The sequence below is a fragment of the Dryas octopetala genome, chromosome 2 (genome assembly GCF_963921425.1).
Source record: "Dryas octopetala chromosome 2, drDryOcto1.1, whole genome shotgun sequence".
Lineage (NCBI taxonomy): Eukaryota > Viridiplantae > Streptophyta > Magnoliopsida > Rosales > Rosaceae > Dryas > Dryas octopetala.
The window spans coordinates 19016020-19032435 of record NC_141367.1 but is presented as its reverse complement, the minus strand read 5'-3'; the positions used below and the strand labels follow the sequence as shown (position 1 = coordinate 19032435).

General features: G+C 35.6%; 2 protein-coding genes across 2 annotated transcripts; one reads left to right on the top strand and one right to left on the bottom strand.

Annotated features, from left to right (window-relative positions):
* Positions 1 to 990: 990 nt before the first annotated feature.
* LOC147293753 (non-specific lipid-transfer protein-like) lies at positions 991 to 1839 on the bottom strand. The gene is made up of 2 exons (XM_086232177.1): positions 1421 to 1839; positions 991 to 1186 (listed from the first exon to the last, which is right to left on the bottom strand). The coding sequence occupies exons 1-2, from the start codon at positions 1771 to 1773 to the stop codon at positions 1177 to 1179; spliced, it is 363 nt and encodes a 120-aa protein (XP_086088303.1). The 5' UTR covers positions 1774 to 1839; the 3' UTR covers positions 991 to 1176.
* Positions 1840 to 12373: 10534 nt separating this feature from the next.
* On the top strand, positions 12374 to 14241 carry LOC147293752 (uncharacterized). The gene has a single exon (XM_086234044.1). It carries the CDS (start codon positions 12374 to 12376, stop codon positions 14009 to 14011), a length of 1638 nt encoding a protein of 545 aa, XP_086090170.1. The 3' UTR covers positions 14012 to 14241.
* The last annotated feature ends 2175 nt before the right edge of the window (positions 14242 to 16416 follow it).

Below are 16416 nucleotides of genomic sequence, written 5' to 3'. Positions count from 1 at the left end.
GAATCATGATGCATGATTGAGTGCATCTTGAATTCTTTTATATTATTTTTTTGGTCAGGTGCAACTTGACTTCTTGAGCAACAACGGCTCCAAAATTGATTCAGAGTTCAAAGCAAGTGGCCATGGGCTTACACCAACTTTGCCCATTTCATACAACCTTCTCATGAGTGATGACTTAATGGGCTTGTAGGCCTGCACTGGGGATCAAATTTGGGCCAACTCTTCCCTTTTTATTGCTCTTTTTTGTTTGGCAAAATTAGGGTGTCAAGTATCATCATTTGGCAATTCATGGCTCTTATATATGCTTATGCATCTTATGGTCATAAGAGAAATTCTCAATTGAGGTTTTTTTAGAAGAAAAATATATAATCTATTGAATTTTATAGATTAGTAATTAAGTGTGTTGGTTTTTAGAGAAAGACTTTATTGTCAAGAGCAATCATAACAAAGAAAACATTAGCAATTTAGCACTAGACGGTGATCTCCTATACAAGAAAAACTTCAGTGGGATGCTGATACCACATCATTATATATGATGAGGTAGTGAGTCCAATTATTTATGGAAGCAGTGTATTAAGTTGCTGTTAAACATATATGCTTGTCACATATGTGCACATGTGTTTAACAGTTTTTAATTCAATACTAAACCCTATATGCTAAGGGGGCCAACCATTTATGGGAAGCATTTAAAAGCTTTTAATTTCATATGTACACATCGGATTTTTCTTTCATTTTCCACACGTGTGGTTGGAGGTTCTCCTTTGACAAAGACTAATTCTTTCTTTTCGATCTTTTGTATATGGGTGGGCCAAATTTCAAAACAAGACTTGTTCAACTAATGCCCCTTATATTTACACCGAAAAATTACTCCTTGCATAGGAAGGAAAACGTGATGATAATTGATAACTTCAAGTCTTCAATTTGTTCCCCTTTTTTTTTTCCTTTAATTTTAGGAGAGGAATGAGAATTCAAATAAAATAATCTAAGTAATTAAAAGAGAACACCGTTAATTATAAAGAGATGAATATTACATTGATGGCATAAAGCTACAATTATTTAACGTACTACTAGACTCCCTCATGGGGAATCCTTTGTGGACATAAACACCCACACTTTATTTTTCAAGCTCAGTACGTAGATCAAACTGCGGCCGATATAAATGATTTCCCATCAACCTCACTTCACGCTGCAAACACAGCAAAAACACACATGTCACAGTAATAAATTAGTTCATATATAGAAGTTCATCGCGATTATTAGCTTGCTAATTACTTAATTCCACTGGAAATTATGTTTTCTTTCCAGAAAATTTGACATGCATGCATGTTAGATTTCAAGACTTTCCAATAACATGACATCTCAGGCTGTCTGATAACAAAATATTAATATTCATGAGGGTTTGTGAGTTTTCGATACGTACGTGGCACAGTTGGTAGAGGCGGAGATCTTGTAAGAAATTTTGAGACCACACTTGCTAGGAATCCCTTCTGCAAGAGCTGGGTTAACTCCCTTGACGGCAGTAGCAAACTGCTTAAGGCAGTTGCAAGCGGCCCGGCGGTCGGCTGTGGTTTTGGTCAAGCCGTAGAGGGTCTTAATTCCATTGCAGCAAGCTGGAGGCACAGCTTTACCACCACTCTTCGCGTAGTTTAGGCATGATCCCAGGTTGGAGGACACTTGCCCACATGTTAAGGCATGGGCTATATGGGGTACACCCACCACCACCATGCACAACACCACCACCAAACTAAGCTTAGTCACGGCAGAGCTAGCCATGATGATCTCTATATATGAATAATATCTGTTCTGTAATCTAGTAACTTGATGATTTTTGAGTAGTGAAGGCATGGTGGGGGGGTGATTTATATAGAAAGGAAGTGAGAGTGTGAAAAGAAGAATAGAGGAACCCACAAAGTATGGGTGTAGCCGTGTAGGATTTGGGAGGTACGTAGTCAGTTGTAGTTGGGTTGATCAATTAATTAACTGCTAGGAATCCCAACTTTCTCTTTCTGAATGATATTGTACACTACAAAATAAAAAATAAAACCTAAAAATGACACTAGTAATGCTATACTTACTACATTTTTATACCACAATTTCATACCATGTTATATGGTATTCATATATTGGACACTACAAATTAAAAAATAAAACTTAAAAAAAAAAAATACTATTCCAGTAAAGTAATAACACATTAAGTGGGATATAAATGTAAAAAAAAAAAAGTGGGACAACTAGCATTATTGAAATGACACATATAGGTGGGAAAACAAATTGGGACTCTTAGCATTTTCCATTAAATTAATGCATATTTAATGCTTTAGTACCATAAAATTCTAGCTATTAAGCTATTAATCTAGCTATTGAGTTCCTTAAATGCTAGCTATTAAGCACAAATTAATTCAAACCTTTTAGGCCTAATATCCGCCAGCTTTCCACCTACATGATAAAGAAAATTCTAAGCTGGAGTTTCATGAACCTCCCTCCATAACAACTTATATAAACAAAATAATTAGAATTATAAATAATATAAAAATTAGCTTAGAATTTTAATAAATATAGTAACTTGCGTTATTAATTGTTATACTATCATCAAGAAAAAACACTGTATCAACCATTGTTTAGGAAATCTAAAGAATATCCTTAATAATTGTTGAAAGGCTCAATTACATAGCGAAAGAGATGCCTGGTGATCTCTATGTTGCAACACGTCCGGTCGTAAAGGATACAAAGATAGGTTTTTCTTTTTTGCTAAAAAAAAGGTTGAGAAGATGATCGTTCAAAAAATTTCTTTCGTCGAATTCTAAAAAATAAAAATATCATTCATACATAAGCGAACCCACCCTGATTTTTCAGTTGTTAATTAACCGAACTAAACCATTTCCACCGGAGTAGCCAGGAAAAGTCATTCTCCAGCCCCTCGAAAGATGCATAAATCTTGAGATTTTCTAAAACTAAGGCTGTTGTGGTAATTTTATGTAATACATTTTTTACAGGGCCGGCCTTGAGGGGAGGCCGAGTAGGCAGTTGCCTCGGCCCCCAATCTCAAGGGCCCTGAAATTTTAAACTCTTTATATAATATATATTATATGTTAGGCTAAAAAAATTTAATATGTGCCTCCAAGTAATATATATATTAAGTTCCAATTCAAAAGGAAAAATAGCCCAATTGAAATATGCCCATCAATTTGTTAAACCCACCAACTAAACAGATATCTATTTAATTTAACTAAGTAAATTAGTTATGGTGGAAAAACTTGATTATGTAAGCTTAATTAGTACTTTTAATTGCAGCTCAAAATGTGAGTAAGGTTTACATGATGCTTTGATGTAATTATAAAACTTTTGTTTGAGATATATGTAGTTTGCTATATATTTTGTTATGTTATAATTTTTATTTTGAATTATTATAATGAGGACTTATAAAAACAATAAATTACGTGAGTGTGTATGAAGGTCGAGACGACGAGGGCCTCATTTATATTGTTTGCCTCGGGCCCCCGAAATCTCATGGCCGACCCTACATTTTTATTTAGTTTACCCCACTTTCTCTCTAACTTCTACTCCACTTTCTAACTTTCATATATATAGTATGTGCAATAATTCTTCCGGCATAACCAATTAGTTATTGTCTAATGATTTTTCCTTTCTAATATCGAAGAGGATGTCTAAGTTTGAATCTCCCTTTCTAGATATAAAAAATCCAAAACTATTAGGGTGAGACCTGCTCATAGCCAAAAAAACTAGTACGTAGTTAGGCATCAAGTCCTTTCAATTGTAAATGAGAATATTAATTTTGACGGTAGAGGATGGGCTCAATGTTAACCCAAAACTATGAGGAAAGCTAAATGCAACTAGTTTTAATACCAAAGGATAGGGTGACAATCACAATAATGAGTCAAAATGGACACAAAATTAGGTAAAGAGTATGGAACATAATCAAAATTGTGTTACCTTTTTTCTTAGTCAGAAAATTGTGTTACCTCCATGGAAATAAATTGACACGTTTAAGATTTGTATTTAGCAATTTGAAAATGATACAAAGAAAGACCATTTTTAAGGAAGATATATGTCTCTATCCCAAAAAAAAAGTAATAAAAATAATTAGGCTTAGGTCTTATTTTTGTTTTTTTTTGGTAATCGAAAATGTTCTGGGCTAGCTTTTTTAACTACACAGGGTTTAAATTTCGATTTTTAGGGGTTTCGAAATTTTAACACCCATTCGACCAAATTTCGAAAAATTTCGGCGAAATATTTGAAATTTTGCCAAAAATTTCGAGCGAAATTTAGAATACCCTAAAAGCAAATTTTTTTGAATTTGAGAGAAATTTCATCGAAATTTTGCTCAAATACCCAGCTAACCGGAGGGAGGAAAAGGCTCGGGGAAACGAAGGCCAGAGGGAGAGAGGGGAGGAAGAGGCGAGCTGGCCTCGTCGCCGGCCGTCGCTGAAGGCAGCAGATCGAAGAGAGAGAAGAGATCGGGTAGGGAGATGAGGAAGAGAGAGAGACCAAGGAAGGAGGAAAAGAAGGAGAAAGGAGGAAGAGAATGAGGGAGGAGAAAGAGGGAGGAGAGAGAAGGTCTCTGGGCATGGGTCTGGTGGCTGGGCAGTGGGAAAAAAGAAAGAGAAGGGGAAAAGATGAAGTCAAGGGAAGAAAGAAGAAAAGAAGGAAAGGAAGGAAGGAAATTAAGAAAAGAAAAAGAAAAGAAAAGAAAAGAAAAGAAAGAAAAAAGAAAAGAAAAAGAAAAAGAAAAGAAAAGAAAGAAAAAAAAAAGAAAGAAAAAAAAAGAAAAAAAAAAAAAGAGGAAAAAAAAAGTTTAGGATTGGTTAAGGACCTTTTGAGTTATCAAACAGTTGTAAAAATCCAAGAGAAACTATTGTACGTTCATGCATGTTGTACATCATGTTTCATTCATTGTTCTTATGCACATGTATATAATTGCTGACGCAAATTAATGGCTGAAGTTAATTAGTTGTAGAGAATTTTCAAAATAAATTATATATTTCGTTTAGGGTCTTTGTGCAATTAGAAAAAAAAAAAAAAAAGTTTTGGGTTTCGTTTAGTTGTTTTTAAATCCTAAATTCTAATACATTTCTATATAAAAATAATTAAAAATATCTTAAAGAGCCTAAACCCTAATATCTTATACCATATCCTAAAAAATATAGAATACACATTATAAAGTATACAAAATTTAGTGTATATATTATAGAGTATATAGGATTTAGTATATAGAGTATATAGGATTTAGTGTATAAATTATAGAGTATAAAAAATATACTAATTTTATTTAATAGTATTTGCCTCTAGCGTGCATTATATTCATATTATATCACATGAAATTCACTATATAATTTAGTTTCTTCCATGTTTTTTATCAATGTAGTAGATAATATGTTAAATAAATATATAGTAAAGTTTTATTCAAAATTTCCGTATTTTGATAATAATTTCCGTCGTTTTCGTCTAATTTCTATCGAAATTTAAAAATCTTCGAATTTCCTCGAAACCCAAAATTTTATTCCTTGGACTACACTTTACAATATTAAAACTTTATATTTGTTTGGATCTTAACTGAACTCCTTTTTTTTAAGATTAAGGTCTAAAACTCATAACATGTCAGTAGAAAAAATTTTTTTTAATAAAAATCATAATTATGCAATACCTATATTGTTTTTTTTTTTTTAATATTAGTTGAAATATGATCTCTTAAGTTTAAGGAATTTAATTTGAGTTAATTGAAAATACTGTTAAAGGTAATTTTGGGAGATAATATTTCAGTTTGTACGTTTTCTTCTATTTCTTTACCACATCCAATCATCTACAACTTCCTCATCAAGGCTCTCTGTCCCTTTTCTACAAATCTGCAACTTCATCCTCAAAATAATTTGGTACGAAATTTGTTCTTTTCTCTCCATTTTCTCCAAATCTATTAATGGTTGCTCATTGATCGTTCCACTCGTTATTTTTGGTACGTAATTTGTTATTTTTTAATTAGTGTACCACTTTAGGATGTTGGGAAAGGGATTTGGGCTTATCTTTACCAATTTGGAATTGAGTTTTTGGATTCTCAGTTTGTTTGTATCAATTTCAGATTTGTAGTTGTTCTTTTTGTGAAATCGTTTTAAATTAATACCTCACTATTTGTCAGTTATAGTACCAATTTTTGTTTGGTTGTAATATAGTTGTTCTAAGGTTCGAATTTACTCAGAATTTTTTGTTGAAATTTGGGGGTTTCGAATTTGTTTGGAATTAATTTAGAATTTTTCTTTGTTGTGTCGTCAAATATATTAACCCACGTATTTGTACAATTGAAATGTATCAACCCATACTTTTAAGCAATAAACCTAACTTGTATATGTAAAGTTAAGGATATAAGTTTAGGGTTAGGGTATATGTACATTGAAATGTACCAACCCGGCCATACTTTTTTTTTTTTTCTAGTTCTCTGATTTTTTTTTTTTCTCATTTTGTGAATTGATGTATTGTTTTTATTTAAATTTTTGCAGGTGAATCAATGAGATTTTCAAAAGTTAAATCTCGTAAATTGTGGAGTGGTTCTTTTATTAAATTACTAAATAGGACAAAAAAAAAAGGATACATTTCAATAAATAAACTCAAGGTTTCCATAATAGGATTTTCTATGATAATTCATTTGTAGGGCACTGTACCCCATTAGGATATCCACCTTATCATAAAACAGATCTTGGACAAATTCATGGATTAAATAGATCTGGGTAATTATCTATATTAACATTGTTATGTATACTCGAATTAATCAACCTTATAATCGATTATTAGGCCCATGCTCGACGTACGCGTATATAGCTAGGCCAACTGTAAAGGAGGTGTTGTAATTGCAGCTAGCGTTAGGTGCTAGCCATGAAATTTATTTCTTCTTCCTATTTTAAGATTAGGATTAGGGTGGGGGAGAAGGGACCGGAATAGATAGGGGCAATTTATGAATAATGGGGATGGGGTTTAATTAGCTGATTAATATTTTTAAAAAAAATTTGGAAGGAGGTGGGAAATATTGTGGGTGAGGAAGTAAGAATATATTAAAGGTGGGAATAGTGCCACTTTAAATTGTGTGATCTAAATTTCACAATTTGTGGGATTTAAATCATATTAATAGTAGGAAATATTAAGAACAATTTTAGAACCAAAAATGTCAAAGCATTTAGGCAATATTTTTAGACTTGAATCAATTCTTATTAGTAAATATTAATCTATAGAGCTTGAAGGAAAATGTCTCAAAGAAAAATACAATCTGATAACTGCTTATAACACCTTAATTTGCAATTTATTTAATCAGATTTTCAATGTTAATATAATTTTAGTGGAAACAAGTATACAGGCATTGTGTTAAGTTGTTAACAAGTGTCTAAGATGAAATTTTCTAGGGGTGGGCACGAGATGGGGGGGGGGGGGGGGGGACGAGACTTACCTCATCTCGTTCCCATCTCATGATTTGAGTTTGGGATCGGTATGGGACGGAATGGGGGTTTTGGGATTATGATACCATCTCGTCCTGTACCAAACTGGTTCGGTACCATCCCGATCCCAGACTAAAAAATAATAAAAATTCAATTATTCAATTTTTATTCGAAATTCATACTTAAATAATAACATGTAAACATAACAAATGACCTTGTAAACTTAGTCCATGAAACTTACAAAACAAATACAAACTTACAAAGCAAACCAAGTAAAGTTTAAGATAATAAACAAAACATTACATGCTTCAACACTTTCATAAAATTTAAGTTCTTCAAGATAAAGTTCATCTTCTAAATCCAAGTTAAAAAATGAATTGGGCTTAGTGATATTTGGGCCTATTAAATTAAATAAATAAATTTTTAATTAAATTTTAATTAATCGGTACGGGATGAGACCATCTCGGTATTAAACCTTCAGGATCGATCTCATCTCGTTTAAGATCGGTACGGTACGGGATTGGAAAAAAAAAAAAAAAACGGGATGGGACCAAACGATACGGAATGGCACGGAACGGTATGGTTTCGGTATTTTCGGTCTTAATGCCCACCCCTAAAATTTTCATTAAGTGGGTCAATATTGGGTTACAAACTTCTTGCAAAGTTGATCGATGTAGTTAAGATGCGTATGACTTATATATTCTGAAGGCTTTCAACCAGACTAGAGTTATGGTGATTCCCAAAGTGCCTGCACCTGAAAATTTTACACAGTTTAGACCTATAAGCTGTTGCAATTTTTCTTACAAGATTTTGTCTAAACTCTTGGGCAATAGGTTGATCAGACTAATTCTCCCAAATATAATATCCCCATTTCAGAGTGCTTTTGTGTCTCAAAGGCAAATTCAAGACAATGTCTTCCTCTGAAGCATGGATACGCCATTTTGGTGCCGTATCCCGTATCGGATACGGATACGCTTCAGATATGGACAGATACGCATTGAATACGTATCCAGTCAACGGATACGTATTTGACTCATTGGATACGCGTATCATTTGCTCTCGACACGGGTATCCTTCAGTGTTCTTCAGCCACTTCATCTTCTTCATCTTGGAAACTCAAATCGGATGCGCAGAAATTCAGAAACCCACTTCACCCAAATTGAAAACCCAAATCGGATGCGCAGAAACCCACTCCAAAAGATCGACTTGCGCTGCACCGCCGACGAGTTCTGTTCCAGATCAGTTCGTAATCATCCATTTCTTGTGGGCTTGCTGCTTTTCTTGATATTTCTGTATTACAACATTCTGCTTTTCAGCTAGCTGTTTTCTCCAATTCGGTGGCATAATATTATATTATATTATTTCTTGACTCTCCAATTCGGTGGAAAACCCAATACCATCTATAATATTAGTTAATAATATAATATAATGATATATGTTAATAATATATATGTTACCCAGTAGCATGTGTAATATTAGTTAATATATATGTTACCAATACCATGTGTAATATTAATTAATAATATATGTGTTTCACTTGTAATATGTTTTCAGAAGAGCTATGCAATATATGTGTAAAATTTGGATGATCTTTTTAAGTCTTTAAAGTTTGAGTTAAATGAATTTGAATTTGAATGATGAATTTGAATTTGAATTTGAATTTTTATGATATTTAAAGTATGTTTTAAATAATTCATATTTTTATTATTATATATTAATATATATTTTTAATTACTGTATCCATGACGTATCGTATCTTAATTTTTAAAAATTTGTTGTATTGCCGTGTCGTATCGTATCGTATCGCCGTATCCGTATCCGTGCTTCATTGATGTCTTCATTACTGATCATGAAGCATTTCATCATATCAGGTTGAAAAGGCAAGGAGTTGATGGTAAATTGGGCCTCAAGGTTGATATGAATAAGGCCTATGACAGGGTAGAATGAGCTTAGAGGCTGTCATGTTGAAAATGGGATTTCATCCGAAATGGGTTCAGTCGGTGATGGAATGTGTATGCTCTGTCACTCTCTCAGATCATATTAATGGTAAGCCAGGTCCTTCTTTCACCCCTTCAAGAGGATTAAGGCCGCGGCAAGGCGATCCTCTTTCTCCTTAATTACTTGTTTCTCTTTGTGGGGGAGGTTCTTTCTCACATGATTGTGGATGCTTGTAAATGCAGATGGTCATCTTATGGGAATTAAGCTGAGTAGGTCAGGCCCCATGCAGACGACTCACGGTTCTTTTTGAAATTAAGCAACTAGAGCCACTGTCAAGTCATGAAGGAAATTCTTGATAACTATTGTTCCACTTCAGGCCAAAGGGAGCCTCTGATAATTTCAAGAAGGGTGTACGTATGATCTAATTGTTGCAGATTCTGTGTCTTGGGACCTAAGTAAAGTTCAATTTTATATTCCTGAACTTGTCCAGCAGCAGATCAGAGAAATTCCTATCATTTCTGGTTTGCAGATGGATAAATTGGTATGGCCTTTTGTGAAAAATGGCATCTATTCAGTAAAGTGTCTGGCTATATATCACTGGTGGCATTCTCAGAAAGCAATTCCTAACCTGGTACCTAATCACTCCTCTCATCAGATTAATCCCAAAGCCTGGAAGCTTATTTGGAATGCAAAGACTCTACGTACGTAAGGTTAATTTCTTTTTGTGGAAAGTGATCTCTGGTACGTGCAGCTTCCACCAATTATAATCTTTACAAGAAGCAGGTACTTGATCAACCTTAATTAAGGTTGGAAGTCACTCAACCTTTCTTGCAGACTCTTGTAAAACAGTCGCTCATACTAGCTAGCTATTCTGTTATTTGTTCTATTATAAATTCCTCCAAGAAGAAGAATAACAACTCATAAAAGGTTTTATCAACAAGACCTAACACATTAATTAAAACTAAAACTAAAACCCCGTCCAATTTAGTTTCTTATATATATTTCACCTTTGAGTGCAAGAAACTTATAAGATATTCAAATTTTATTGAATGGACTTCAACCAAACAGAAACATCGTCTTGGAGATAAGAATTGAGTCAAAGTGACCCTTTCTTCATATAATAATAGTTCAATGAGTTTATCATGTTACAATTGTGCTACACATGTTTGATATTGTAATAAATATTTATATCAATGCAGTAGTTTACATTCTGTAATGTAACAGTTGACATCTCATATGGCAATTACTTAAGCAATCGAATGTCAATTGGAAATCAAATGCCAATTGGAAATCAAACTCCAGTTCAGATTACTTACTGTGCGGAAGTGTCTTGAATTAGTGTAACCACCTCGATGTTACGGCCTCGACGTGCAGTAATCTACCCAGCTGCTGTGGAAACGCAAATCACAACTTCTGTGCACGTTCTTGTGTCTCCAAGGTAAGGGATTTGCTATGAAAGTCAGATCCCAAGATTTCCACGATCCCAAAGCTCCCAGACTCTTTTGGTGAATTGTCTAAGGTTGAGTTACTGAAGAGTATATGCACGAGAGTTTTTATATAAGTCTACCATCAGACTTTCTCTTTTTCTTGTGGTTTCGTAGAGAGAGTTATCAGAAGTGTGGTGAGATTGGGTCTCTGTTTGAATTCAAATTCAAAGACCACAATCCTCATCTGCCATCCTTATCTCTTAACTGAGATATGGGTTTTATCCAATCAGCTGAGATAGGATAGTATCCACCCCAAGTGGGCGGATAATTATTGAAATTACATGTCAATAATTTCAGATAATTGTAACAGATATTAATTTGATTTATTTATTATTCATGTTTAGCGGGTCGTGTTATTTTCTTGTTTATATCAAACAATAATAATCTAAACTCCTCTAACTTGGTAGCGAGTTCAAATTGTGAATTATCTTCCGTATCTTACGGACGACCCGCGTTGCAATCGCTGTGGTGAGAATGCAGAAACTGTCCTACATGCACTCTGGGGTTGTGTAAAAGCTCAAGAGGTTTGGAATCTCTCCGTGTTAAGTGAGCTGGTGGATCTCTCTTTCGAAGGAAAATTCTTTGTTTTTTATTTTCATGCCCAAACGATACTGATTATGTTGGGGGCTATGGAATTCACGGAATGAGTATGTTATACTTATTTATCAACCATCTTGAAGAAGAAGCTTCAGTTTTATAAAATACTGGTTAGATGCGGAGTCCGGGCCTCATGGGCTTGCTCTTTCTTTGTATCAGGATATTGCAATTGAATAAAATTTCCTCTTATATATTCCTCTCAAACAAAAAACAAAAAAAAACCAAATCCCTATTATCTAAACCGACATTTTTAAGTCCGTTACAAACTTGATGGAAAGTTGATTTCATGGCTTGAAACATCAGCTTTTGGCAATACAAATTTGGTCCGTATATACTGTTTGTATTACTTAAAATATTTCAGACATGAAATCAATTTATCGATTAATTAAATTGAAAACATAGTCTAACTAAACCCCTCTCTGGCTCACCAAAATCAAAATTAAAAATAAAAAACTGAATTAGCTAGCTGCCTATTTTAAGCCAGATTTAAGGACTGTACTTGTAAATAACCACGTCATTCTCTTCACATTCCAAAATTAAACCAAGCCTAACAAAAACCGTGGGTCAAACCTCAACCTCAATTGGCACTTGTCTTCTCAAATAACCAACTCCCATTGTTTCACGCTGTTTTAACACAAAATTCCACCTTGCAGATGCCCTCATTCTCTCTCCTCCCCCTTACATTTTCCAAGCTACCCTCCTTTAGTTTGATGCCAGCCCTTACCTCTCGTCGTCCGAAGTTCCCTTTCGGACGACGAGCGGAACCATCTTCACCACCACCTTCTTAATTCAATCATCGCTTACATTGTCATATTTTTTGAAATACAAAGCTCTAGCTAGATTCAGTTTGTATAAAAGAAAAAAAAAAGAATTAAGAAGGATTCCTCTTTAGAGGCTTTTCATTTCTCGTAATCAACGATGTCGCAAACTATCTTAGCTCCCTTTCAACTCCTAGAGCTCAATGTGATTTCTGCGCAAGACTTAGCACCCATGTCACGAGCTATGCGGACCTACGCTATTGCGTGGGTCCACCCAGATCGAAAGCTCTCGACCCGCGTGGACACCCAAGGCCACAACAACCCCACATGGAATGACAAATTCGTGTTCCGAGTCGACGAGGACTTCCTCCACGAGGACACGTCAGCCGTCATGATTGAGATCTACGCCCTCCATTGGTTCAAGGATGTCCACGTAGGCACTGTGCGTGTCCTCGTGGGTAACCTTATCCCAACCCCAACCCGGCCCCACCACCACCACCCCCAGCAGGGGATGCGGTTTGTGGCACTCCAGGTGCGCCGACCCTCCGGTCGACCGCAGGGGATTTTGAACATCGGGGTGGCACTACTTCATAGCTCCATGCGGAGCATGCCTCTATATTCCCAACTCAGCACCTCAGCCGTTGGATACAAAACGCTGATGGGCGAGGACGACCCACCCCGTAGTGCCCAACATCATGGCAGTCAAACGACGACATCGTATTCGAGGCCCGAGCTCCGACGTTCCAAGAGTGACTGCAGCTCCATGTTCGGGTCGGAGCTCCGGACCAAAGAATTCAAAAACAAGGGCAAAAAAGGAAAATCAAGCTCCTTGGTCAATGGCAACGAAGTCAGCACGAGAAAGCAAAAAAAGGGTCGATCCAAAGGCAGCTCCTTGATCAACTCAGAAATAATTGTAAAGAACAGAAAAGGAAAATCAAGCTCCGTGCTCAGCGCCTCAGATGTGAGCTGGTCCGACCCGATACCAAATAAGGGAAAGCCCAGCTCCATACTTAGCGCCTCAGATGTGAGCTCCATGGTCCAACTGAAGAAGGAAAAGGGCAAAAAAGGAAAACCAAGCTCTATACTCAGCGCCTCAGAAATGAGCGTCAGCGACCCATCAAAGAAGGGAAAACCAAGCTCTATAATCAGCGCCTCCGAACCCGAAGAACAACCCAAAAAGGTGGTCCATGAGAAACCCAGTTACAGACCCGGAATCGTGGCTGGGTCGCCCGCATCCAGACCCTCTCCGAAATTCAACTTGGTGGAAAATTACGGAAATACCCCTGCCCGGAGGTCGGCGCTTCGCGGAAAATCGCCCTTCAACAGGATGCCGGCGTACGAGCAGTACATGACCCCGCGCAAGTCGAACCACATGGCGGCGCCGTTCCTGACGGAGTCGGAGCTCGGCCCGTCGCCGTCGGAGGTGGCGGCAGCGATCGCGAAGGAGCGCGTGGACGACAATGAGAGCTCGGTAGTGGTGGGCGCGTGGAACGAGGACGACAGCGTGGAGGGGCTGCAGTCGAAGCTCGAGCGATGGCGGACGGAGCTCCCGCCGGTGTACGACCGCGGCGAGTATTCGAGCTTTGCTTCGAGTGAGACGCGTCACGCGCGGCGGCACACAGACGGCGGCGGCAGAGACAACGACAACAACAACGGACTTTTCTCGTGCTTTAGTAACATTTGTGGTATCGAGTGCTCCATTGTTTGCGGGTCGGATCAGCCCAGTAAGGAACGGAAGAAGAAAGGTAGTAGTCGGGTCCACCGGAGCCCCTCGGCAGAAAATCTAAGCTATTTGTGAACGACCCGGATGGACAACAGTGTACGGGTCGGGTTTTCTTATTTTTCATTATGTGGGCGGGCCACGGTGGTGAAGATGGTAGTTGAAATGAGAAAACTAACCGCTTTTGCTTATGCAGTTATGCTAATGTGCGCTAGGGTGCATTGTGTACGTGCTTGGTGTATGATTATTTCATATAATACTTTGACACATAAAAGTGAAATATAGCACTTAAAAAATCAAAAAGAAAGGAAAATTAAATAAAAGGGGATGGGCGCAGGATATGGACGTGCACACCAGGTTGATGTGGGTTAGGCCATTCTTCCCTCATTTCTAGTTTTGTCTTCCTCCATCAGAATTCAGAACGAAAAAACAAAACAAAAACCAAAAATATAGAAGAACAAGGGACGGATCAAATTCAAAATTATGTTTATTATATTGTTCATGTAGAGTATTAATAATCGTATACGAACATTTCATAAATCAAAATATCAATAATGTTGTATTGGTTATTTTGGATTTTGCTTTTATTTTTATTTTTATTTTTATTTAACCTGTTTTGTAAATTGCAGCTGATCTCTCTTTTTTCTTTATGAGTTTGTAATTAATCCCATATCAAATTGCGACCTTAATTGTATTAGGGAACTGCCATTTAATATATTTGTTCCTTGCTAGCTTTTTTTATGATCACCTTCAATGGTGCATTTTTCAACTGCAGATAATTACTAGCGAGAGAATTGATCCAAGATGAAGATCAAAATGGTATTTAATTTGAATATTCCAGCAAAAAAGAAAATATTAGTATCAATTATATATGTTGATCTTTTCGACCAAAAAAAATTATGTTGTTCTTGGTGACCTCAACTCTCGTACAAGTTAACTACATTGTACGCACGTACATGTATGCAGCCATGCATCTAGCTATAACTTAGGGTGCCTAGCTTACTAATTAGTGGTCGCTAATTTGCTGAGAAAAAGTTGGAGATCGATGGGGGTCTTATATAATTAATTAAACTGGTTTAATTTCTAGCAAGAACTACGCAATTTGTACTTAACTAAGTCAAATACTTCCCCAAAATGATCCCGATCATATTGGGATTTGAATGGCTTGTGTATGATTTCATATTTTTTGCCTTTTACCCGTATATTTTATTTTTGTTACAAGTTTACATTTTAGTAAAAAACACACTAGTCTTGAATGTGGGAATAAATATTAATGCTTCATAAACATGCATAAACGAAGTAAGTAATTGAACTCGAGAGAGATTTAGAAAAATGATTTGAATTAATACTAACTAAAATTATGGGAGTCAACTAAATCCCTTAAAATAAGGTACTATTTTATAAGGCATTTTTATTTAGGAGACTAATATGTATATATCAAAAATGCTCTAAAACTAACTAGTTAGTAAGTTAATACAAAGCTAACCATCCTGTTGGGCCAACTGCACAATGTAATCTGAAAATCGAACCATTTATTTTTTAGGCCCTACTTCAAAGATCATTCCTGTAAAAAATCTTCAAAATCAAAAGTCATTTAGCCATTTAATTATAATAACAATTATTTCTATGCTTTTATCGAAAATACTGATCATCTATTTATTTGATCTCAATTAGATGACTACATGATTTTCAATTTAGTTAATGTTTTGCAATGATGATCTTTGAAGTAGGGTCTAAATAATTGATGGTTCAGATTATGAAATTAGTGATCTAATTGTATATATATATATATACACACACAGATGAGTACTCTAAAACTAACCAGATAGCAAGATAATACGAAGGTAACCATGCTTTTGGGCCCACCACATACTAATTTCATAATCCGAACCGTCCATTGTTTAGGTCATATTTCAAAGATTATCATTGTAAAAAATCAACTACATTAGAAATTATTTAGTCATCTAATTGTGATCAAATAAATAGACGATCACTGTTTTCGATAAAAGTATATGAATAATTGTTATCATAATCAAATAACTAAATGACTTTCTATTTTGGAGCTTTTTTATAGAAATGATCTTGGAGATTTTATATATATATATCTACAAAATTGCTCTAAAACTAACTGGTTAGTAAGTTAATACAAAGCTAACCACCATGTTGGGCCCACTGCACAATGTAATCTCAAAATTCGAACCATCCATTTTTTAGTCTCTACTTCAAAGATCATTCATGTAAAAAATCTCTAAAATCAGAAGTCATTTAGCCATTTGATTATAATAACAACTATTTATATGCTTTTATCAAAAATACTGATCGTCTATTTATTTGATCTTAATTACATGACTACATGATTTTCGATTTAGTTGATTTTTTGCAATGATGATCTTTGAAATATGGCCTAAATAATTGATGGTTCGGATTATGAGATTAGTGATGTGGTGAACCCAAAAGTATGGTTAGTTTCATATTAACTTGCT

Bases quoted from the DNA above. Each gene is read 5' to 3' on its own strand.
- LOC147293752 (XM_086234044.1), top strand. From the start codon at position 12,374: ATGTCGCAAACTATCTTAGCTCCCTTTCAACTCCTAGAGCTCAATGTG.
- LOC147293753 (XM_086232177.1), bottom strand. From the start codon at position 1,773: ATGGCTAGCTCTGCCGTGACTAAGCTTAGTTTGGTGGTGGTGTTGTGC.